At 35.4% G+C, this 23,378-nt stretch overlaps 1 protein-coding gene across 2 annotated transcripts in view; it reads left to right on the top strand.

Moving 5' to 3' along the window:
* Positions 1-23,378, top strand: part of ATM (ATM serine/threonine kinase) — a 66,561-nt gene that overhangs the window by 25,700 nt on the left and 17,483 nt on the right. For both annotated transcript variants that reach the window (XM_048934926.1, XM_048934920.1), the window contains exons 27-50: positions 902-1,020; positions 2,138-2,264; positions 3,109-3,308; positions 3,774-3,948; positions 4,566-4,730; positions 5,044-5,176; positions 6,236-6,331; positions 7,635-7,806; positions 8,215-8,356; positions 8,968-9,144; positions 9,647-9,821; positions 11,097-11,184; positions 11,543-11,698; positions 12,659-12,764; positions 13,372-13,460; positions 13,551-13,653; positions 14,693-14,841; positions 16,418-16,522; positions 17,070-17,189; positions 18,076-18,310; positions 19,587-19,754; positions 20,821-20,940; positions 21,862-22,079; positions 22,790-22,997. In XM_048934926.1, the coding sequence (XP_048790883.1) occupies positions 902-1,020; positions 2,138-2,264; positions 3,109-3,308; positions 3,774-3,948; positions 4,566-4,730; positions 5,044-5,176; positions 6,236-6,331; positions 7,635-7,806; positions 8,215-8,356; positions 8,968-9,144; positions 9,647-9,821; positions 11,097-11,184; positions 11,543-11,698; positions 12,659-12,764; positions 13,372-13,460; positions 13,551-13,653; positions 14,693-14,841; positions 16,418-16,522; positions 17,070-17,189; positions 18,076-18,310; positions 19,587-19,754; positions 20,821-20,940; positions 21,862-22,079; positions 22,790-22,997 (3,546 nt within the window). The remainder of the gene's footprint in view (positions 1-901; positions 1,021-2,137; positions 2,265-3,108; positions 3,309-3,773; positions 3,949-4,565; positions 4,731-5,043; positions 5,177-6,235; positions 6,332-7,634; positions 7,807-8,214; positions 8,357-8,967; positions 9,145-9,646; positions 9,822-11,096; positions 11,185-11,542; positions 11,699-12,658; positions 12,765-13,371; positions 13,461-13,550; positions 13,654-14,692; positions 14,842-16,417; positions 16,523-17,069; positions 17,190-18,075; positions 18,311-19,586; positions 19,755-20,820; positions 20,941-21,861; positions 22,080-22,789; positions 22,998-23,378) is intronic.

The following is a 23,378-nucleotide window of genomic DNA, read 5'->3' as shown; positions in this document are numbered from 1 at the left end:
GACTTCAAACAGACTTGAAATAAGTTTTTATACATTCTGTAAAAATGCAGATATTTCAGGTTTAAAGGTAGAAGATTTTTGCTGTGATAAAAGCAAACAACCTGAATTTGTATCCCAATTTTTTCAAGTATATATTCAATAGAATCTTTCAGTGGGTTTGAAGTGTATTTATTTATCTATTTATCTATCTATTTATTTATTTAAAATTGAAAAACTAAACCTCCTTGAATTCATCTGTTACGCATCTCTTTACCTACATCATATTTTCCTCTTAAAATGTTTTCATACTTAAGAAGAAGATCCTTCTTCTTCCCCAGAGGCAGGCTCTGTATTCAGAACCTGTAGTAAAACATCATTATTATTATTATTATTATTATTTTTTTTTTTTTTTTTTTTTTTTTTTTTTTTTAATTTTTATTTGTTTTTCCCCCAAGAAAGGTTGCCCAGAGGAGGTTGTGCAGTCTCCTTCTATGGAGATTTTCAAGACCTGTCTGGATGTCTACCTATGCGACCTATTGTAGGGAAGCTGCTTTAGCAGGGGGTCTGGGCAGCCTGGTCTGGTGGTTGGTGACCTGTACATAGCAGGGGGTTGAAACTAGATCAACATTGTGGTCCTTTTCAATGTGGGCCATTCTGTGATTCTGTGATTCTATGATCTCTTGAAGTCCCTTCCAATGCCTGCAATTCTGTGATTCTGTAAAATCCAGAATGAAAGTTAACTGTTCTACCTTTGGCTGTCATAAATGAGACCTGACCAATAGTTGTTCCTGAATAAATTGTATGTCTTGGATATTGTAACAAATAGGGAATCCACACAAGAAAATATTTCCTCTGCTGCTAAAGAAATGTTAAATTACTTTAACTGCTTTTTTCTTTCTAAAACACCGCTTTTCCCCTCTAGCAAATCGACAATTTATCTCATAATAATTTATCAGAGATTGTGGTTGAACTTCTGATGACTTTACATGAACCACCTAATGCTAAGGCAGAAGAGGGATCTCATCTAAGTAAATATGTTAGGTACGTACTTACAGATTTTTAAAATGCTGTATATTCATATAATTTTGTGCATTAAAATATGCCCTTCACGTGTTTTGTGTTCAAGAAACATTTGGTTGTTGTAGTGATGGACGTGATTTAGTGAGGTAAAAGCAGGTGACAGGGGACGATTGGACTGGATAATCTTGGAGGTCTTTTCCAGCCTTGGTAATTCTATGTTTCCATGATAACTTTAAAGTTGAGAATTAAAGGACTTTATTTTCAGTTGCAATGATATATTGTGTGCGTAATTTCCCAGTAGTTGTTCCCCAAGAGCAGTAAGGAGATTTTCTGCGTAATATTTCAGCTAATTGAAAGAATGAATAAGCAGGCAAGAGAATTTCGTTGTATGTTGATGAAATCTAGACTATGGCAGTGTCTGTTTAGATCAGTTCTATCTTGGACCATGTAGAATTTTACTCTCTGTAAAATTACTCAGCTTTTAGTGTCCTTCCTGTAGAGGTCTAAATATTTAGTAGCCAGTGAGAAGTGAAAGCTGATCTTTTCTTAGGAGCTCCCTCAGTGGCTGCTCTTGCTTTTGGTAAAGAAATTGCTTAAGCTATGCTAAATAAATTAATTCCTAGCTAATAGCAATAATCAAATGTCAAAAATTTCTTCATTTTTATGAGCCTTTTATTGTTTGGTTTTTGTGATTTTTTTTTTTTTTTTTTTTTTTTTTTTCCTCCCCAATTTGGAGTGGGGTTTTTTACTTTTAAAAGATTCCCAGTTCCTTCTTTTTCAGGTAAATTGTTCCCAGAACTAGAAATGCAGAAGCTTCACCCCATGACTTGCAATTAAATTTTCCTACAAAGTACCATAGATAAGACTAATGATTGGTTTCTTAGCAGTATAGTCTTTTAAAAAAAAAAAAAAAAAAAAGCATTGCAAAAATAAAAAAAAAAAAAGAGATCTAGAAAGCTGCCATACAGGTGCAACAGGACGGTTCAAAATAAGAAGTGTTTTTGGAGCTTCTGACTTACTGAAAGCAGAGAGGAGCTTCTAGGAGTTACCCGGCTATTCCATGAGGTTTATTTCATTTAACACATGGGAATTGATTATTGGAAAAAAACAAACAAACATCTCTTGTTTGCTCACTCAGGGAATTGGATCCTGTTCCTAATCCTCCTCATTTTCCTTCTTATGTGATTAAGGCAACCTTGGACCACATTAGCAACTGTCATAAAAGCAAACTAAAAAGTCTCATTGCAGTTCTTTCTAAAAGCCCTGTAAGTATGTCATGATGTCTAATTTTTCCTTATCAGTATAAAACTCTTCTTTTGGATACTTTTTAGTTTAACTAGACTTTTTCACTATGTATATTTGAGGAAAAACCCAATCTTAGGAACTTGTCTGTGCTGCTTCTGAAAAGAAAGCAGTCCTCAGTACAGGGACATGATAACCTTACTGACATTCCAGGGTTGAAGTTGAATTGTATTGTATAGTACATATACAGTAATGAATAACTGGAGTTGTTTTGAAGGTTGGGGAAATGCATGCATACCAGACACTATTTAGATGCAAATTATTTCTTTGGCATATGTCTGAAGAACATTCTAAAGTAATTATTTTTGGACAGTTGTATCTAGTTATTGTCTACAATTGAAATATAAAAATTAGCTTCTCTTAATGAAAATGAAATAGTCGTATTTTTAGACATTTGATTTTTTTTATTGTTAATAGTAGATAGGAAGGTATATAAAATTACACATCCCTTGCAATAAATCTTAAAAATCTTCCTGTCTTCTAGCATAGTTCGTCAGAAATGTGTCTTCTCAGAGATTATACTGTTTTACTGCATATGTTGCAAAAGCTCAACTTACTTTGCCAATCCATAAACAATCTAAAAATAAGATAAAGAAGACAACTTTCTGAAGTGTGTTTATCTAAAACAAATGAGCGTAGAAATTAGTACTGCCCACCAGTGGAATTAGTTTATATATATGTGTATGTATGTGTGTGTGTGTGTGTGTATATATATATATATATATCACTTAATTTTTTCTTGCTATAAAGTATATTTCTGTTGGCATTATGAATAATCGTTTTACTCATAGTTCTGTTTATTTCTAGGATTCTTTCCAGAAAATTCTGCTAGCCCTTTGTAAGCATGCATCAGATACAAACAATATATACAAGAAGCACAGAGTTCTTATAATTTATCACTTCTTTGTTAGTCTATTACTCAAAGAAATAAAAGATGGTTTAGGAGGTGCGTGGGCTTTTGTCCTCCGAGATGTGATTTATACCCTGATTCACCACATCAGCAGCAGGTAAGTGTGACAGTTACACTATGTTGTATCTGTGCTTTCTTGTTCTTGTAATCTTTTGTATCTGTATGGTTCTTAGATGTTAATTCATTGATAGAAAGAATTGAAATTTCCCAAACTTACACTGCTTTTCTTTGACAATTTTGGAATTTAAGATTAAAACTTCTGACAAATAATTGAAAGCCTTTTTATTATTATTATTTTTCCTTTTGATTATGTATTCTTCTGCTTGCACTTTACTCCATTTACTAAAGTGAGTCAGTTGACTTCTGTGAGTTTCGGTTCCCAGGTGCCTCCTGAGCTAAATCATTAGAGCTGATTGAATTGTTAAGTTCAGAATCAGTTGTTCCCATGAAGATTAGTTGTATTGCTCCTCTTCCTCTCTTTGTCCCTGTTTCATAATAGGTTAATACTTGAGACAATGACAATTTGTGTTTCTTTAATTTCACTTTTTGTTTCCTGTGGCAGACCCCCTGTCTTTAGAGATGTATCCGTGCGCAGCTTTTCACTCTGTTGTGATCTTCTTCAGCATGTTTGCCACACAGCAGTTACGTGTTGCAATGATGCTCTGGAGAGCCACCTTCATGTTATTGTAGGAACACTGATACCTCTTGCTGTGGACCAGCCTAAGATTCAGCCACAGGTAGGTTTGAGTTGCTAGGTAGGTTTGAGTTGCTGTTGTTTGTATTTATCCCTTGTCCATTGTCATTTATGTAGTTAGAGAGTAAAGCACAAAATAGCATTTTCTCGAAGGATTATGTTGTCCAGCATACAAGTATTTATTTAAGTTAAAGATTTATTATGAAACATTCTGCCAAAACTCAGTGGTTTGGGCAGTAAATCATTATTTTTAGGCTTTTCTCAGGATTTCAGGTTACTGATTCTGTGACACAGTGAGATCAGAATGACTGCTTGGATGCAGTGTGTTGCTGAAACATAGCCAATGTTGTGATGATTGTGCTGACCAGTACTTGAAATCAGCATAATCAAAAGGCAGGATAAAAGATCAGGCTGTGGTAATAAATTCTTTGATGTCAGTTAGGCAACAGGCAATAGCAAAAACTTCTTTTCAGAGTATGTGTGATTTCCCCATGCCTCTAAAAATTTTACAGTTTTTAATAATGTAAATAAATTATCTTAGCAGTTTTTCGTACAGTTTGCAGTTTATTGGATCTGAGGGAAATGCAGACTTTATAACCTAAATAAGAGCTATGGCTCAAAATTGCTTAACTTTTTTTTTCTTTTGTTTTTTATGTTCAGGTCTTAGGCTTGTTGAAGTACCTGGTGATAGACAATAAAGATAATGAATATCTCTACCAAGCAATCAAACGCTTAGATCCTTTTCCTGAATACCCTGCTTTTGAAGAGCTGCGAACGACTCAACTGAAGATAAAATACAGTAAAGGGCCATATTCTCTTTTGGAGGTAACTACATTTTAAATTATATCTCGTGACAGTAGTTTTTCAATACAAACTTTAGAAAGAAAAGTAGTTTTTGAGCTGTATATATAGTTGAGACAGATCTAAATTAGAAATTTAAAAAAATATATATATTATTAGAAAAAAATATATATATATATTTTTTTTACTACCTGCTTCAGAAACTGTAAGAGACTGTAGGTCTCCATCCTTACCTTGCATGCATTAATTTCCATATTGTGGACTGCTGAGAAGCATTCCTTTACTTACAGCTGTTATTGTATGTTGAATGTACTTATAACAAAATGTTGTTTTTCAGGAAATTAATCGCTTTCTCTCAGTTAGTGTTTGTGATTCACTGCCCTCAACACGACTTGAAGGACTGTATGATTTACGTAAACAGTTGGAACAATATAAGGATCAGATGAAGGACCTCCTGAAGATTTTTCAGGGTACAGATATCTGATGATGGGTTTTGTTTCTTTTGTGTCTGGTTTTAGATGCATATTAATAGAACTCTATTCTAATTTGATAGTGAATTATTTGTCCTAGTTTTTGTATATTTAACAATGTAACTTCATTATAATTTCACATGTGAAATAGAATAGCATAGATTATTGATGCAGAATCTGAAACACCTCTTGCAGAGTGTATTATGAATATTAAATGAAGTGTTATATGACTAACAGGGTAAAATGCCCATCCAGCTCTTGGAGTGGGATCACATATGATTGTGAATGACTGGGGTAGCATACAGCATAAATGTATTGTTTTATGGCTGCTTAATGAGTTTTATTGTATATAAATCTCCCCACTCCTTTAAATGTAATGAAGCTAGATTTTGGAAAGACATAGTATGTTAGAAAGTAAATCTCACAGAAGTTTAAAATGATTGGATTTAGTTTAGTTGAATCTTGCCATGTCCCAGTGTTCTGTTTCAGCTCTCAGTACAGTCCCAGTTCTTTTTTGTTTTGGATTTCAGATGTTTGTAATAAGGTCGTTTCATTTTTCTTTTCTACATCAAGTCTTCATCTACTTGTTTTACTGATTCACTGGAAAATTTTAAAAAAGCTGATGTTATTCACTGTAGATAAAGGCAGAGTAAAATTTGAGGAAGAATGGTAGTCTCTCCTAATGTTGTTATGTCTCTACATCTTAAGTATAATTTACTATTTCAGTCTCAAAATTCTGCTTGAAAAGGGAGTAATAGGATAACAAGCTTTCATGGAACATGGAACTTTCATGGAACAAGCATCATGCTGTGATGCAAGCTTTCTTGCATCACAGCAGAGCCTGAATAATCTAGGATCTAGGCCTTGTAGGTTTGGAAAGTGATTGAGTAGTAACACATAGGTCTTTGAAGTGCTGAATGGTATGAGGAAGCTGAACAGGGAGCAGCTGTTAACACTTGTTTCAGTACAAGACCAGTTTAAGTATCTGACAGCAGTTATACAACAAGAGAAATGACATTTTAATGTTTTTGTTGTTTTATTTTTCTGTACGAATGATAGAAAAACCAGAAGATTCTGTAATGGTGAAGCTCGTGGTGAGCTTACTGCAGCTGTCAAAGATGGCAGTTAATCATGCAGGTGAAAAAGCAGTGCTGGGTAAGTTTGTCAGTCCCACAGATCTCCTAGGGCTGTCATTGCAAGCCAAGATTTGAAACTTCAGCAGTTCTCAACATTTCTTCCCACTGCTATTCTGCCTTAGTTGTTGGAAGTCTCCCTTGTTAGATTGGTGTATCTTATTTTCTGTCACTGTTTGTAACAGCTTTGAGGAATGATGTCAACTCTGAGCAGTTTTGATCTTAGTCTCTTCTATGCTCAATAGAGACATCTGCCTGTATATGGGTTAATTAGTAGACTGAAAACAGCAAGAAGGATGGAAGAGAACTTAACTGAAAATATGGAAGGCATATTTTAGTGAAAATTAAAACAGTTGTTGTCCATTTTAAAGCCTCTTGTGTATCACTACAGTGATCCTCACCATTTAAATTAGCACCAAAAGCATTTTGACTGAAGCTAAAATCCAAATCCCCTCTTATTCCAGTGGGACTTACCTCCATGAAAGGGGTGTTTCCTCAGTTTTGATGTGTAAAACAGCTCTGTACACACATCGTCAGAACTTTTGTCTTGATGTATATTTTAGTCTAAAAGACTAACAAGTGATGAATGCCAGGTAATTGCAGCTCACCATTCTTCAGCACCTCTGCTAGCTGTATCTTTCAGCCTCCCCTGCGCCATCTTTCCTCAGATGATTTGTTAAATGCAACCCTATAACTTCAGTTTTTTCTTTATTTGCTCTGATTGTTAAAAGCAGTGTTGTAGAAGATGGAAGTGTTTTCAAGAAGCATGATGAGTATGAAGGAAAGAGCAAGAAATACATTTTGTTCCTTTGTAATGCAAATTAATATCCCTTTTAATTTTGTCAACGTCTTCACGGTCATTTTTTTCCTTGTATGCAGTCGTGCACATTGATGCATCACTTTTAAGTAAAATACAGGTAGTAATTCTTACTGTGATTACAGGCTTCTATCATGTGTTTATCATCCTCTTTGGGAATGAAAACTGGGTTCTGCTGGCTGTGATTCTGACCTTTTGCCCTTAGTAATTTGGACACAAGCAAAAAAAAAATCTATGTCTGATTCAAACAAAATCCAGAATTTAAAGAAAATTCAGAGCCATGTCAGAAAATTGAATTAGGAAACACAACTGTGTTACTGATTAGTCTTAAACACTTATACACTTGATTTTAATCGTACAGCTTATCAAGTGATTATTTATAAATGCAGCTTTTATCACGTGGTAATCTCAGCTCTGGGAATGGTTTATACTGATTGAGTTGTCACAACTTTTTAGGGTGATGCTTTGTTTTAGTGTATGTAAGAATACAAAATTACCTTCATTGCAGAGGCTGTTGGAAGTTGCTTGGGAGAAATAGGTCCCATGGATTTCTCCACCATAGCTCTTCAGCATGCTGAAAACGCACTGGATTCTAAAGCAGTGGACTTGGTTGAAGATAGAAAGCTTCAGTGGGTCTTCATAATGTTAACACAAATAAATACTGCTTTAACAGATAATTGGTGAGTGTATTTATTTAGTGCTTATTTAGTTCGAAGTTTAATAGGGGCCATGCAGCTGTATATTGTTTGCATATGCAAATGCATTTGGTTTGTGCCTGCTGGTACCCAGTCATGTGCTTCCTCAAGGCTCACATTACTTATTCAGTCAAGCCAGAAATTGTCTAGTAAAGATTCTTTAGTTAGAATCTCTTTTGTGCAGAAGAGGTTAGAACAGGTAGTGTAAATACTGAGGCTTTGCTTTAAAGCAAAATAAGGGATGGCATACCCTATTCACAACCTTTGTCTCACTAGACATATGTGTTGCTAGATTATGGAATTCTTTGACTTGCATACTTACAAAGGTGACTTTGAAAGTAAAACAGCCAAAAGAAATTATTAATCATAATATTCTCTGTGTTATTCTTTCAGTATTGATGTTAGATCTGCTGCTGTTTCCTGTTTGAAAAACATACTAGCCACCAATTCTGGCAGTGAATTTTGGGAAGTTTATAAAAATAAAGGTGATCCCATGTTAATCTATCTACAACCTTTCAGAATGTCCAAGAAGAAGGTACTTCTTTTGACACACCTTATGTATATGATATAATGGTAGAGAAAGCATAGAAATAAGTATAAAAGAAAGCAAATGTCAGTGTTTTTTTTAATGGATTTTATTGAATCCAGGGCCTGTCTTTTTTCATCTGTCTGATTGCAAATGCTGTTGCTTTTGTACACTGCCTGTTTTTCATTTCTATTTTAGCATTTGGAATTACTTTATGCAGGAAATTACCAATTTGATGTTAGAAAGCTGCATGCTTTCATCACTAGACAGACATTTTCTGATTACCTACTTTGTAACCTGATACGTTCTTTCTCAGGATTCCGTTGTTTGACACAGAAGTTTGGTGGGAAGTAGGTCAGAGAAAAGGTTGTGTTATTGTAGTTGTGTAAATGTGGCATCTAATATGGCCTTGTTGGTGTTATCATTGATGTTTTATTTTTTTTGTGTTATCATTAAGATTTATTTCAGATTTTCTTGTGTAATTTTACATTTGCATGAGAGAAGTTGATCAATGGATTCATGCACAGTCCACATTTAATGTTTTAACCTCTGCAGATGGCAGAATTTCCTTTTAAATGATGCATTTATTTATATTTGCAACATATATTTTTTCTTTCTAGGTTTTGGCAATGCCAACAAACGATTCAGAGGCTTCTTCAGAATCTTTGGATGATACAAACCTGTGGATTCCTCTGGGAGAAAGTCACGAAACCTGGATCAAGAACTTAACCCGTTCAGTACTGGACAGTGGAGGCGTACAAAATGAAGTTCTCCAGTTAATGAAGCCACTGTGTGAGGTGAGCTGAATGATACACAGACCTCTGTGGGCAGTGATGCACAAAATTATGTGATTACTCAACTAGATATCGAATACTAATTTCTATTATATTGCTACTTTCGCTTAACAGTAAATCGGATATTATATGGTCAGATGCTGCAGATACTCATTAAGTATATTCTTGAGATACGGAGAGAGAAGAATTACATATATATTATATATATTATATATATTATATATATATATTTGGGAGAGAATTATGATCAGATCACCTCTACATGATTATATTAACAGAAGGGTAGTATAACCCTATAGAGGGTTACACGTTTTTGTACACTTCCTATTCTTTCTTAAGCATTTTGTGTTTGTTTTGAATAGTTTTCTGTCTTGTGTCTGAATCGATACATTTCAGCTTTCAGTAAGAAAGAACGGCCATTAGGCTCTTGAGTTTGGTTATAACCTGAGAAAAATGGGCTTATGGTTCCTTTTCTTAGCAACTGCTGTGCATACTTATACTCTAGGTGAAAACGGACTTGAGTCAAACTTTGCTTCCATACCTGATTCATGATATCCTTCTTCATGATTCAAACGAATCTTGGCGAAATACTCTGTCGGTTCACGTACGGAAGTTCTTTACTGCCTGTTGCAGATTTGCCTCATCTAGTAGATCTGCTACACCACCAAATTCTGACTCAGGTAATGTCGCAATATATATATACTTTTTTCATCTGAAAGAGAAATTCTAGTCTTGAAAAAGTTACCGTCTTCTGACTTCAAATACATGATGCACACTTGTAGGCAGACAGAATTCTAAAAACTTTTGTCCAATTATTTGACCAGTAGAGATATCTGTGATTTTGAAGCTTTTTCATTGGCAGGACCCAAGTTGTTTGTTCTCTATGGCTCCTTTCCTTATTCTCAGTTGAGTAATGTTTATTACTTCCTGAATTCAGATATGATAAACTGCTACATTAAAACTTGAACTGTGTCTTAAAATTACTAGATGACAGTTAATTTTCTGCCTTCCTCAAAAAAATATGAATAAAGGCAATTTTCTCTTAGATTTTCCCCTTAGGTAAACGTTAACTCTTGCTTGAACATCTACCCAATGTTGCTGTCGGTCTTTCTATACTTTAAAGAGGCCTTTTCCATAAAGAGGCCTTTTCCATTCCAGCAGATTGAAAGGAAGCTGTAATCCAAAAGAACTGTAGCTGAGTTTGAGTAAGGCAGTAAGTTCCAATTGAAAGAAAGTACTGTTTTGGTAGATTGAAATAGACTGAGATTTATTGGTCTTTTAGCCTGGGGATGTAACTTTGAATTGCTCTGTCTCACTGTAATGTACCTTCTACTCAGGCTGATGACTGTCCTTTCAAATTAGATTGTGTTTGCAGTGAGCAGAAATCTGTCTAAAAAGATCTCCATTATTAGACTATGGGAATGATCTAATATGACTGAACTGATTTTCAAGATCTGAAGTCATGTATTTCTCTTAGCTGAGCCTGACCCTTATTTGACACAAACACAGTGATTTCATGTTAATGTTCTTTGTTTGTTCAGTAGCTACTCTGCCATGTCTTTCAACTTCCTCCTTCATTAAAGAAATGAGTCTGTACCGTGTATTTACAGGCAAGTCACACAAGCTTCAGGTTGCTGGAGAGGTGAAGGGAAGGCTTCAGTTTACACTAAGATTTCTGTAAATTAGCTTAATAATAGTATGTATATTTAAAGTTCTTCTTAAAGATTCTGCCTAGCATGGCCATAAGGACTAGATCAGTATCCTTGGATGTTTTTGAACACAGGCAACAAATTTTGATAAACTTCCAGTTAGTTCAGGGACAGGAGTGAAAAAATGATAGAGGTCTCTTCAAATGTGATTCTATGCAAATGATCTTAATGAGACAATGAAAGCAATGTAAAGGACACTTCTGAAGCAAGTTCATTATTTTCTCTCTTTTGAAATATATATCCTAGAGCAAGAAACCCATGTTCTTAGAAGTTTGGATAAAGTATCTCGACGAACCATGCTTGCTGTTGTTGATTACTTAAGGAGGCAAAAAAGGTGACGTACGGCTTTCCACAATATTGCTCAGCTTTAATTATGTCTTAAGATCTGTTGATGGTCTAGATTAAGAAAGAAAAATCCAGTAAAGAAGTTTCTTAAAAGAATACAGATTTAGTAATGGCCTTATATTTGTTATGGAATAAACTGGCTAGCCTTAAACAGCATTAACTATGCTGAAAGAGTTTTCTGAAAACTTTTGATATGATAAACTTTTTGTGATATCAGATTGGGATTTGGGGACTAAGGTAATGTTAGCCTTTGGAAGATTTTATAGTTGAGCTGGATTTATTTTGTTTAATGTTAGAGAGAAGGCCTCTTGAAGTAGTATTAAAGTCTTTTTGTTTTTTTAAATCAGATCTGTTTCAGGTACAGTTTTTGATGACAGCTTCTGGCTAGATCTGAATTATCTTGAGGTTGCTGTAGCAGCACAGTCTTGTGCTGCTCACTTCACAGCCCTGCTCTATGCAGAAATCTACGCAGACAAGATAAACATAGACAAACAGCAAGAAAGGTGAGCCTTGAGAAATGCGGTTTCTTGAACTGTTTAGTAAAATTGATCACGTTTCATGTGTTCCAGTATTGTTTTATTACATGAAGAGTCACTGAAGCTTTAAAATAAATGTTCAGGCTTTTGTACTGACATTTAAAATATCTCTGCCAGTGCTTCAAAGTGATCCCAACCTTGCAAGTTTGCTTGCTAGATGTGGTGCACTCACAATCATGGTAATTGTAATTATTAAGTAGGAAATGTTTGTGTGTTCTGGAGGAAGTTGGCTAAAGCTAATACTGAACTTAATCTTACTTTTTAAATGGAACACTTTTCAGGTTTTCTTTCTAGTATTAGTAGTGTACCAGTGGTTCAATTATGTCCAAAACTGAAGCAAGAGGAGAAAAAAACTACAGAACTATGTCCAGAATTATGTAGTTTTAACTTCATAATTTCTAGTGTAGAACTGATCCTATACTGATCCTACATAGAGGGAGCTTTCTGACATAATGCACAATTATCTTTGACTTCTGCCACAGCAAGATCCAAATATGAAACTAATTTACTAGCTTGGTTCTGCCTGCAGATAACTCCAAGTCAGAGAACATGGAACATGGAAAAGTATGGTTTTAAGGGATTCTATGATTGTTTCTACTCTTTCACTGAAGAGAGCATTCTTGCTTCAGGCAATCACAAAAGCAAATTATCAATTTGATTTAATAAAAATTAGACATTATGTACTTCCCAAAAAGAAAAGAAAACAAAAAAACAACCAACCAAGAAAAAAAAAAAACCACCCCTGATGCTGAAATCTTCTAAATTCGGTTGATCTATTTTCCTATTCTGGTAAGAGCTGTTTTGAATAACCTGGAAAGATAACATAAGTGGTCTTGCATTTCATACACATGCCTTAATTCTGACATGTTCTTTTATCATTTCTTTAATTCTTTGTATGAAATTTACCAGTTCAAACATTTCTTGTAGGTCTTCTTTTAAAGCAGCTAAAAGTTTGACATTTGAAGAAGAAAGTGAAAAATCAACTATTGCTATTTTGAATGAAAAAAGTAAAGAAACTGGCATAAGTTTACAGGTACATACGTGTCCTTAATAATCTTTGGGCCTTTTATATAAACATAGTAGTAAGTCTCATCTGAGCTAACAGCCGGTCTAGTTGAACTTGAAAAACTATGTTTGAAAATTCTACCTGTTCTCAGAGTGAACTCAATGGCCTTGACAGACATGTTAAATGCAGTGCTTGTTCACATGAAATGCTCGCTAGGTGGCAAATTTTCAATGACAGCAAAGCAGACTTTGACCTTAGGGTAGTAAGCAGCCAAATAGAACATTTTTGTTTTGTCATAGAGAAATGCTAATTACAAATCACTGAGCTGGTGTAGCAGTTGTAGTAACGGCAGAAGTATAATCTCATACAAATCTTACTTAATAAAATCCCAGTTGAGGATACTTTTTTCCTTAGTTCATTATTCTAGAGCTTTACCTAGTTTCAAGCTTTGCTATGCTGCAAACTTCTCTTTTAGTGATGGTATTACTGAGATATTGCATAACAGAAAATTAAGCAATGGTAACAACATGTTACATGGAAGGGACCTGTGTTTATGAATGTACGTGGTATGTATAGAGTTCACTTGAACTACTTTTAGGAAAGGTAACTCTTTATTTTATGGTGTACTTTTTAGGACCTTCTCATGGACATATACAAAAGTATTGGAGAGCCTGACAGTCTCTATGGTTGTGGTGGAGGAAGAATGTTACAGCCATTAGCACGGTATCATTTGTTAATGATCTTATGTTCCTTGAAGTCATTGGTTTCATTTCTCAGTAAGGAACTTAAATTTAAAACTTTAACTTACAATAGGATAAGAACATATGAGCATGAAGCAGTATGGGATAAAGCCCTTCTAACATATGACCTTGAGGCAGCCCTCTCTCCATCTACTCGCCAAGCAGGGATAATAGAGGTAATTTTATTTTTTAACAGGAAATGAATGTAGGAATTGATATCCACTGTATTTGGTCATTCATACTAAAAAACAAGGTTGTTTTATGACCTAAAGAGACCTCTTTGGTGATTGAGATCCTCTGTCTTTATAGGTAGCCAAACTATATAATGTAAGACAAATCAGTGTTTGTCCTGAAAACATCCACAGTTATTGTCCTTTTGTCACTCACCCAAGTGAGTGACCAAGATAGATAATCTCTATCTTGGATCATGAACTTTGTGAAGCATTTCAAAATATATTTTATTTTATACAAATTTTGGGCAGCTCTTAAAATGATGGAATATAAAAAGTAATTGGTTATTTTTTCCATCTGATTCTTTAAACCTCTACATTATGGCTACCATCTTATTGAAAATTGTATTTTGTGTGAAATCAATAAGTGGAATTGATGTTGTCTTGTTTTGATGACTTAAAATATGTTTTGCTTTTTTTGTCCTAAAAATGTTTGCACCACTTCTGTAGTAACATAAATGTCTGCATTACGCTTCATTTAATTTTCCTGTTATTTTCTAACTGTTTAGTATCACTATTAAACTTCCACAGTGTTAGCCAATTCATACTGGCTAAGCGTATAATGTGGATAAGTGATCACAATTATAATATCATCATGGCCTTCAAGTGGATAGGAATTAAACAGTTGTAGGAAACTTCTTCCCCAGGAAAAAACAGTGAAGTGAATTTTGGCTTACTACACAGGAATAATGGAATGAAGGAACGTCAACAGATGGTTCATTTCAAACACATCATGAAAATTTTATTTCAAAGACTGCCAGTGACAGTAGTAATAAACCATTTTCCACGTTTGCAGGTGTTGATAATGTGATTAATAGCTGTCTTATTAAAGGTTTTTGTGCTGAGTTGAGAAATGTTTATGGTTCTGCCTTACTAGCAAAGGTTTCTTTGTTACCAAAGGTAAAACAAATCCTTTAAAAAAAAAAAAAGCAATTCATATTGTCAGAGGAAGAAAAGCAAAGTTCATTAACTTTGTTAATTGCAGGCTTTGCAGAATTTTGGGCTTTGCCACACTCTTTCCATGTATTTAAAAGGACTGGAACATGAAAACACTGAGTGGTGTGCAGAACTACAGGAAATACGCTACCAGGCAGCATGGAGGAATATGCAGTGGGACAGCATCTCATCTCTCAAGTAAACCAACTTATTTTTTCAGTTTCTTGACTGAAAGACAGTGGTTTCAGTTCCAAGCAAACAGAAGGCGTTAGATTATAATTTCAGTGATGGAGATCACCTACTTTATTTTAATCATCGAACTAAAATGCCATCATTCTCACTTAGACGTATTTTATATGTACTTCATTTTATATTGACTTTAGTTACTTCCTGTCTGTTCATATCTCTTAACATTCTTCCTAAGTGAAGTGAAATTTTTTATTTTTGTGCAGAGAGCAGATGTCTTAATTGTGTAAGAGAGATATGCACTTTTTTTTTTTTTTTTTTTTTTTTAGTTTGTAAACTGGTGGGAAAGATACTAATCACTAAGCCTTGAAATGTTATCAAGAAATAAAAAGGAAACAAATCTTGATTCATGGCTACTTGATTTTAAGGAGCAATCCCTCCCTTCATGCCATGAAGGCTAATTGCATCCTGGCTTGTATCAGAAATAGTGTGGCCAGTAAAACCAGGGAAGTGATTGTCCTTTTCACAGAATCCTAGAAAGGTCTGGGTTGAAAAGGACCCCAATGATCATCTAGTTCAACCCCCTGCTGTGTGCAGGGTTGCCAACCACCAGACCAGGCTGCCCAGAGCCACATCCAGCCTGGCCTTGAATGCCTCCAGGGATGGGACATCCACAGCCTCCTTGGGCAACTTGTTCCAGTGCCTCACCACCCTCTGAGTGAAAATCTTCCTCCTAATATCTAAACTAAATCTCCCCTGTCTCAGCTTAAGACCATTCCCCCGATCACTATCCACCCTTGTAAACAGCCATTCCCTGTTGTTGGAGAGTGTTGAAAGAGGGGCAGTGAAGCTGTGAAGAATCTAGAGAACAAGTCTTATGAGAAACAGCTGAGGAAATTGGGATTATTTAGCCTAGAGCAAAGGAGGCTCAGGGAGGTGAATCTTCAGGTGCATCAGTTCCTTCATCATCTTAGTGGCCCTTTGTTAGTTGGACTTCTTCCAGCATGTCCATGTTTCTCTTGCACAATTGGACACAGTACTCCAGGTGCAGGCACCAACACTGAATAGAGAAGTATCACTGCTGTTGACCTGCTGGTGTTACTTTTGCCTAATGCAGTGGAGAATACCTCTGTTCTTCTCAATCGCAAGGGCACGTCATTGCCTCTTGTTCAGCTTGGTGTGCACCAAGATCCCCAGGCCCTTTTCTGCAGAGCTGCTTTCCAGCTGAGCATTCTCTAGTGTGTCCTGGAGCCTGGGGTTGCTCTCTACAGGTGCAGGACTCTGCACTTCTCCTTGATGAACTTCATACAGTTTTTGTCAGCTCACTTCTGCAGTCTGTAGAGGTCACTCTGGGTTGGCTGTGCAGCCCTTTGGTTAATCAGGCTTTCCCAGTTTTGTATAGTACTGTGAATATAACATGAACTCTGTTTTTTCTTTGACATTGAGAAGGTTGCATTATAATTTTTTGGAATGTGAAACAGGAGCTCATCCAGCCAGATAATGTTCTCATAAAATCATAGAGACAAAGTTGACTCCTTTACATAGATTTCCCCCTAATTTTATGTTGTTTTTGTTTTGTTTTTTTAAGGAATGAGACTGGTGGATCAGGGTACCATGAATCATTGTATGATGCTCTTCAATCCTTACGAGATAAAGAATTTTCTACCTTTTATGACACTCTTAAGGTTGCCAGGTAAAAACAAAGCAAAAAAAACCCAGTTGTGTCAACATTCTGCTGTTACAGAAGGAGATGGAGAGAGTATAATGTGCATGTGTGTGTGTGTGTGCACGTGTGTTTGTTTGTAGTCACAGGTTCTTTATAAAAACAGAGTTTTGTGGGTTTCAATTAATACTCATTCACAGAATAAAATTAGCTGTTCTGGACTGTAAATTAATTTCTGTTTTTTAATTTGTGCATGTGTAATTTTAGTGTTAATTAGAGATATTTTTCCAATGCTATGCATCCCTTATTTAGCAGTCCTCTTGAATAGATTTAGATTCTGACTGTTTTTTTTCCACGTCAGCTATTCCATATGCTTCATTTATATTTATCATATTTTCATTTATTGTCAAACTTTTTTGCTTTTTTTCTTAACTTAACAGTACTACAAAATTATATTTGCTGTTTAATTTCTGTTCACTGCATGGAAATTATGTCATGGTTATTTGGAATTCTTTGTAGATATTGAAAACTATTACCAATTTTAAAAAATATTGCTATTTCTCTGTTACATCCATAGGGTGAATGAAGTGGAAGAGCTGTGCAAAGGCAGTCTCGAGTCTGTGTATACATTATATCCAAGTCTTTGCAGATTACAGCTCATTGGAGAGCTGGAAAATATAGGTCTGCTATTTTCCAGGTATCTTTAAAGCATTGTTTTGTACTGCTTTTTCAGTTTTCTGAATTTTGATAATCAGATCTAGTACACAGCTTAAAATAACCTTACCAAATTTTATTCCTAAACTTTTCACACTCCACCTTAAAAAGATATGGATGTTAGCTTAAGAATGGGAGCACAAATACAGATACTTTCTGTTTCCAGACTGAAATTTTTTTGTGGTCTAGTTTTAGCTGTTTGGTACTGTGCCAATATTGTATTGTAATCAGTTTCCTTTGTTTTGAGCTCCCTGGTGCACCTCAGGGCAGCAGCCGGCCTCCTAATTTCTTGTCTGCTGAAATAACTGAATATTCTCTCCCTGGGATTCTATTGAAAATTGCTTCAATCCGAACCGCTTTTGTCAAGAACCAGTATTGCAATCAGCATTCCAGATAAATACTTAATATTGCTTTTTAATAGGGCCAATTAATATCACACTTCTGCCATAGTTGTATCAGTTTGGTTGTTTTACAGGCGTTCTACTGTGAGTTAGTGTGTCAGGATTACTAAGAACCTTTGTATTTGCACTTAATGAACTTAGAAAATCATACGTACAATGAAAACCTATACTGCTACAGTGCCAGAGAATTTGGATTTATTCTTATTTTAATCAGTATGTGACCGGTAGAGCAAAATGGGAGTTCTTCAAGTAGTCCAGTGACTGTGTGCATGTGATTCCCTTTGCTGATGGTTTTCAAAACAACTTCATCAACACTGTTTACAATGGGATTGTCTGGGCTGTTTCTTGGTTTTGAACTGTAGATTGTGAACTGCCTCTCTAGTTTACTGTTGTTACTCATCTTGCATCCCACAAATATTCAGAACAAGAATTAATAACAGGTCTTTTCCATTTTGGTAATGACTGCAGACCTGCTACAACTCAACAACTGAATGATATTTATTTGAAATGGCAGAGACAGTCCCAGCTTCTTGAGGACAGTGACTTCCATTTCCAGGAACCTGTCATGGCTCTGCGCACTGTAATTTTGGAGATCTTGCTTGAAAAGGAGCATGAAAGTGACAAAAGAGAATGTATTAAAGACATTCTCACCAAACATCTCATGGAGCTCTCTAAATTGGCAAGAACTGCTAATAATACTCAGGTAACAAATTCCAGGAAAAGTTAGTGATGGATGTGTAGTTTTCCAGTTTGTAAAATGACTTGATTTTTCAACAGCATTAAACTGTATTCTAAGTTTTTTCAATGAATTGACTTTTTGGAGACTTAAAATATGTAGTACTTATTCAGTGTATTTATTGGCATATTGTTTAACTTTTGCTCACAGCCATAAGCCACTTGCTGAAGAAGATAATATTAAAATGAAATTTTTATCAAAGAATTTTCCTATGACTCTATTACTTTTCTTTTGTAGAGTTTTCTATATCCATTTTTTCACTTGCACAATATTGTTCTGGTTTTCCACATTAAGACTGCTGAAAGAAGTCTATTGCTTCTGTTTCTATAGTGTTATCTTTGAGGATTTATATCCTGGCAGCACCATTGTACTGTGTGGAATATCTCTGTGAATGGCCTAGTGGGATTTGCAGTAATGGTTTCTGCAGCTGCTCATGCTGAAAACTCTGGCTCATTCTAGCTAATGCATCTGGAATAGTAACTCAACCATAACTTATAGAGCATCCCTATCCTTGAATGTAGGAAATTTCTGTAGGAAATAGTTCCAGCTAAATGTATAACCTGTGAAGATGATTTACTAGTATGAGGAAGTACATTAAAATTTGCTTTCAGAACGTTTCTTGATCTTTCAGTGAATAATGACTTAATTAGTAGAAGTCTTTGACTTCATAAAATAGAGCAGTTTACTCAGTGCCTCTAAAATTGTTTGGGAAATTACCTTAATGTTTTTTAAAATCTCTGGCCTACCCAGCTACTGACACTATGCTGAGGAGTGTCCTGTATGAGCCTAAATAGGAGTTCATGTTTTTTACTTTGATTTTTAATTATAGAAAAAAAAAAAATAATTAAAATTGAGGTGTTATACCTGGGGAGGTTTAAAAGGTTCTGACATGCTGAGCCAGTGTGTTTCTGAAAACACTGCCATTCCAATCTTTTCAGTGCTGTAGGTCATGTATGAGTTTGGGGACATACTTTTGGGCCTTTCAAGCTGTGTGACGTTTAAAAGGTTCACGTTGATATTTCATGTGGGGGTTTGTGAAGTTCAATTCTGTTCTTGTTGCAAATTGGGATTTTGTTCAAGTCTGTGGAAAGATTGCTTCATCTCTTTCATCGAAATGTATACTTAGCATTAGATAGACAGAATATGCTGCACATACAGAACAAATTAAGATGAAGTGTAGAAGCAAAACAAAAATCCATGTATTTGACTTAAAGAATTGCTGATTAACTGTTTTTTTTCCCAGCTTCCAGAAAGAGCTATGTTTCAGATCAAACAACACAACCCCACACAATATGGAGTTTCTGAATGGCAGCTGGAAGAAGCTCAGGTTTTCTGGGCTAAAAAGGAAGAGAGCCTTGCACTGAATATTCTGAAAGAGTTGATAAAAAAATTAGATGCAAATTGGTTTCAGGTATGTGCTGTGTAATGTGAGATCTAAAGGAAATTAACTTATTTAAAATGGTATCTGTGGTTTTCTCTTGGAATAAAATAAAAAGGCCATCTGCAATATTATAAAATGTTCTTTTCAGTCTCAGGATGTGTGAAAGCAAAATAAAATCTGTACTAGCAAATTGTAACAAGGGATTTCAGAGGGAATCCATAGGAGTGGCAAGTGTCAGAATTCATAGTTCAACTTCCAGTGCCACCACTGCGAGATTTATAGCTATTTAAATTCAGATATCAATTAATATCAATTTCCCTTGATTAAAGCAAATTAGCATGTTTTGTACAATGCTGTCTGATAGAAGTATATCTTCTTGTTCTGTGCCAGTTATTAAATGCAATAATGTCCAAGCAAAACTGTTTAAGTATATTATGTTGGGAATATTGTACATCTTCTGTTACAGGACAAAGATTTCATCCTTTGTTTTATCCTTTGTCCTTATTGTGTGGATATACAGTCTGTGATATTCATCAGCTTGTTATAGTCAGTGTTGTCACCTCACGCAGGTGGTCTTTTAGTATGTGTCCTATGCACATATTTTGGAAACTTGTCCTGCTGTAGAATTAAAGCTGAGCTTACAATCTGCAGGGAAGTCCATTGGAAATCTACTCCATCATCTTTTCAGAGCACTTTTTAACCAATTTTCCATACACGTCTGCCTGAAAAATGTAACGATCACATATAGTTATCACAATACCTGATCCTTCCTACGTTGTGCACAGTGATTGTTCAAATTAAATGGGTATTTTAGAAATAACTGTTCTGGAAACAGTTCTGAATTTATTTTGTTTTTGTTCATTTTCATTATTATTGTTGTGCTTTTCATTGTTCAATTTGTCAGATATTTTAAAGTATGTACTGTTCTTATGTGATTCAAATTATTGACTACTATGTATGTGGAGAATAGACCTAAGTGACTGAATTATGTTTAGAGGAGTTAAAAGCTTTATAAATTGCCTACCTAATGTGTCAGTGTTTTTTCATTTGATGCCTTGTTTTCTTTTTTTTTCTCCCCAAATTTGCTTTCATAAAGGTGGAGAATGATCCTCACCTGAAATTGATGTATACAGAGTGTCTGAGGCTATGTGGAACCTGGTTAGCAGAAACATGTTTGGAAAACCCTACAGTCATCATGCAGAAATACTTAGAGAAGGTGCATTCAGTCTTTGAAATGCTCAGTCTTTGGGATAAATGCTGTTGTAGAATATTTTGTTACAATGTCAAGTACATTTTACAATTCAACCTTTATTTTTGAGGGGTCAAAACTACAGTTTCTTAGTTTAAAAAAAAAAACAACAAAAAACAAAAAACCTTATAGTTTCAGATAGCATTATGTAACATTGTAATCATATGAAGTATTCACAATATGGTTTTTAGAATTTACAGTGAAATATCTGTTAGTATTGGCTTAGAAGTGATAATGACTTATAATGTTTGCCTTTTTCCTTCCACCCCATTCTCATCTTTTCACCTTCAGGGGCTGATCATTGGCTTGGTCATATGTACTGTATGGGGATTGTATTTGTAGCAGTTTCAGCCCAGGTGCTGGAAAATCTTGCACTCATGCTTCGAAGTACAGACACCTAAAAAAAATCTTAGCCACAGCAGAAATGTTTTTGTTAATGTGTCTAATTTACCCGCATTTCTTTATTTCTAATCTGTGAAAACTTACGTAGCTGCTTTTCTCTTTCTACATTGTTTCATCACTCTGGTAATTTGTATCAGTGCCTTTCACATACAATTCCCTTCCTTTTTTGCCCTTTTTGACTATTTTTCTGTTTTTTCTTACCATGTCTTGATACGAGGTTGTAAAACTTCATGCCTAGCTACTCTAAAAATAGGTTGTATTACAAAAGTAGCCTGATAGATTTTATTTTGTATTTATATATATTCATCAGAGGCATCCTTAAGTAACACAATTAGTTCAGACAAGCAAGTAGCCCTGCTTGAACCCTGCCTGAAGGATTTGGTAAGATGACCTCCAGGAGTCCCTTCCATTCTCTTGTAGTAGTTTGGTCAGATATTGTCCAGTAGCCAACTATCAGCCTTACCGTTATTGTAACTTCACTTTTAGGCTGTGGAAATTGCTGCAAGCCACCACGGAGACAACAGCGATGAACTGAAGAAAGGAAAGACAAAGGCTTTCCTGTCTTTGGCTCGTTTCTCGGATAATCAGTACCAGCGAATTGAGAATTACATGAAATCCTCAGAGTTTGAAAATAAGCAGGCATTACTGAAGAAGGCCAAGGAGGAGGTTGGCCTCCTGAGGGAGCGTAGAGTTCAGACCAATAGGTGAGCATTCAAACTGAGAGGTGGTTACTACAGAGCCATTAAAGGTTTCATCTTTACTAGTTCTCTATCTGTCTGGGCAAGTGGTACAGCATGGCTCTCATCTCTACAGCAATGGCTGAATCCGTAGTCCTCGTTACCTGTAGTTACTGAACTGGGCTTGGACATTGTCTAGGAAAGTTCTGGTTGGTGTGGGCCAAAACTAAGCCAAGGAGCTTTGCAACAGTTAAAAAGTACGAATGATCATGAGCCAGAATTCATTTATTCCCCATCTGACAGAGTAAAAATAAGCGAGTTTGACATTTTTTTCCTATCAAACATTTGGTGAAAGTTTAGAATTCATCTTAATGTAGAACTATTAAAAGAATAAGTGAGAGCAGTTGCAAGCAGGTGGTGAAATCTGAACCTCAGCAGTTGGAAAGTGAAGTTCTTACACAAATGATTTGTACTGGATATTCACATTTATACCAAGATTGAGATTAAATCATTAAAAGAGAAAAGACAGTAAGTATTTACTTAGAGTGATGGCTTTGTTTGGAGATGCACCACAGGAATAGCTTCTACCATTTCATTTCATAGATGTTTATTTCATTGTGCTTGTACATATGAAACAAGTTTAAAAAAATGGAATTGGTAAGCAGCAGAACTAGGGACAGCCCAGTCAGTTAATTGAGAAGTAATTTCTTGTTTAAAAATAATGTTTCTTCACATAGATATACAGTGAAGGTTCAGAGAGAGCTTGAGCTGGATGAATGTGCCATCCATGCCCTAACTGAGGATCGTCAGCGTTTCTTGTGTAAAGCAGTGGAGAACTACATCAGCTGTTTGCTCAGTGGAGAGGAACATGACATGTGGATCTTCCGACTGTGTTCCCTATGGCTTGAAAATTCTGGAGTTGACAGAGTCAATGAGATGATGAAGGTATGTCTCCTGCTGTTTTTTCTGAGGATGCTTTTACATTCATTATCCATCTTTCTTCTGCTCCTGTCTCTAGAAGATGAATTGTGCTGTGCTGTATGCTTTTCTTTGTATTTCCTTACCTTTTTCATCAAGGCCTGCCTTTTCTGGTCATTATTGCTCATCAGTGAGTTGCTTATCAGTGACAGATGTCATTCTCACTGCATTTTAATTTTATTTCAATTTAATGAAGCATTTTAAGTTGACATGTCTGTAGGTTGAAATGTATTCATGATCCTTCACTGTTTCCAGTGTTGCTCTTTACATTCCTTGTATGCTACGAATGTCTTTCTTCATCATCTGTGAGGATGTTGTTCTAGAGATATGTATTGTACACTCTTCTGC

The sequence above is a fragment of the Lagopus muta genome, chromosome 1, assembly GCF_023343835.1.
Source record: "Lagopus muta isolate bLagMut1 chromosome 1, bLagMut1 primary, whole genome shotgun sequence".
In the NCBI taxonomy this organism is placed as follows: domain Eukaryota; kingdom Metazoa; phylum Chordata; class Aves; order Galliformes; family Phasianidae; genus Lagopus; species Lagopus muta.
Note: the sequence above shows the minus strand (reverse complement) of the source record. Positions and strands in the feature narration are given on the sequence as shown.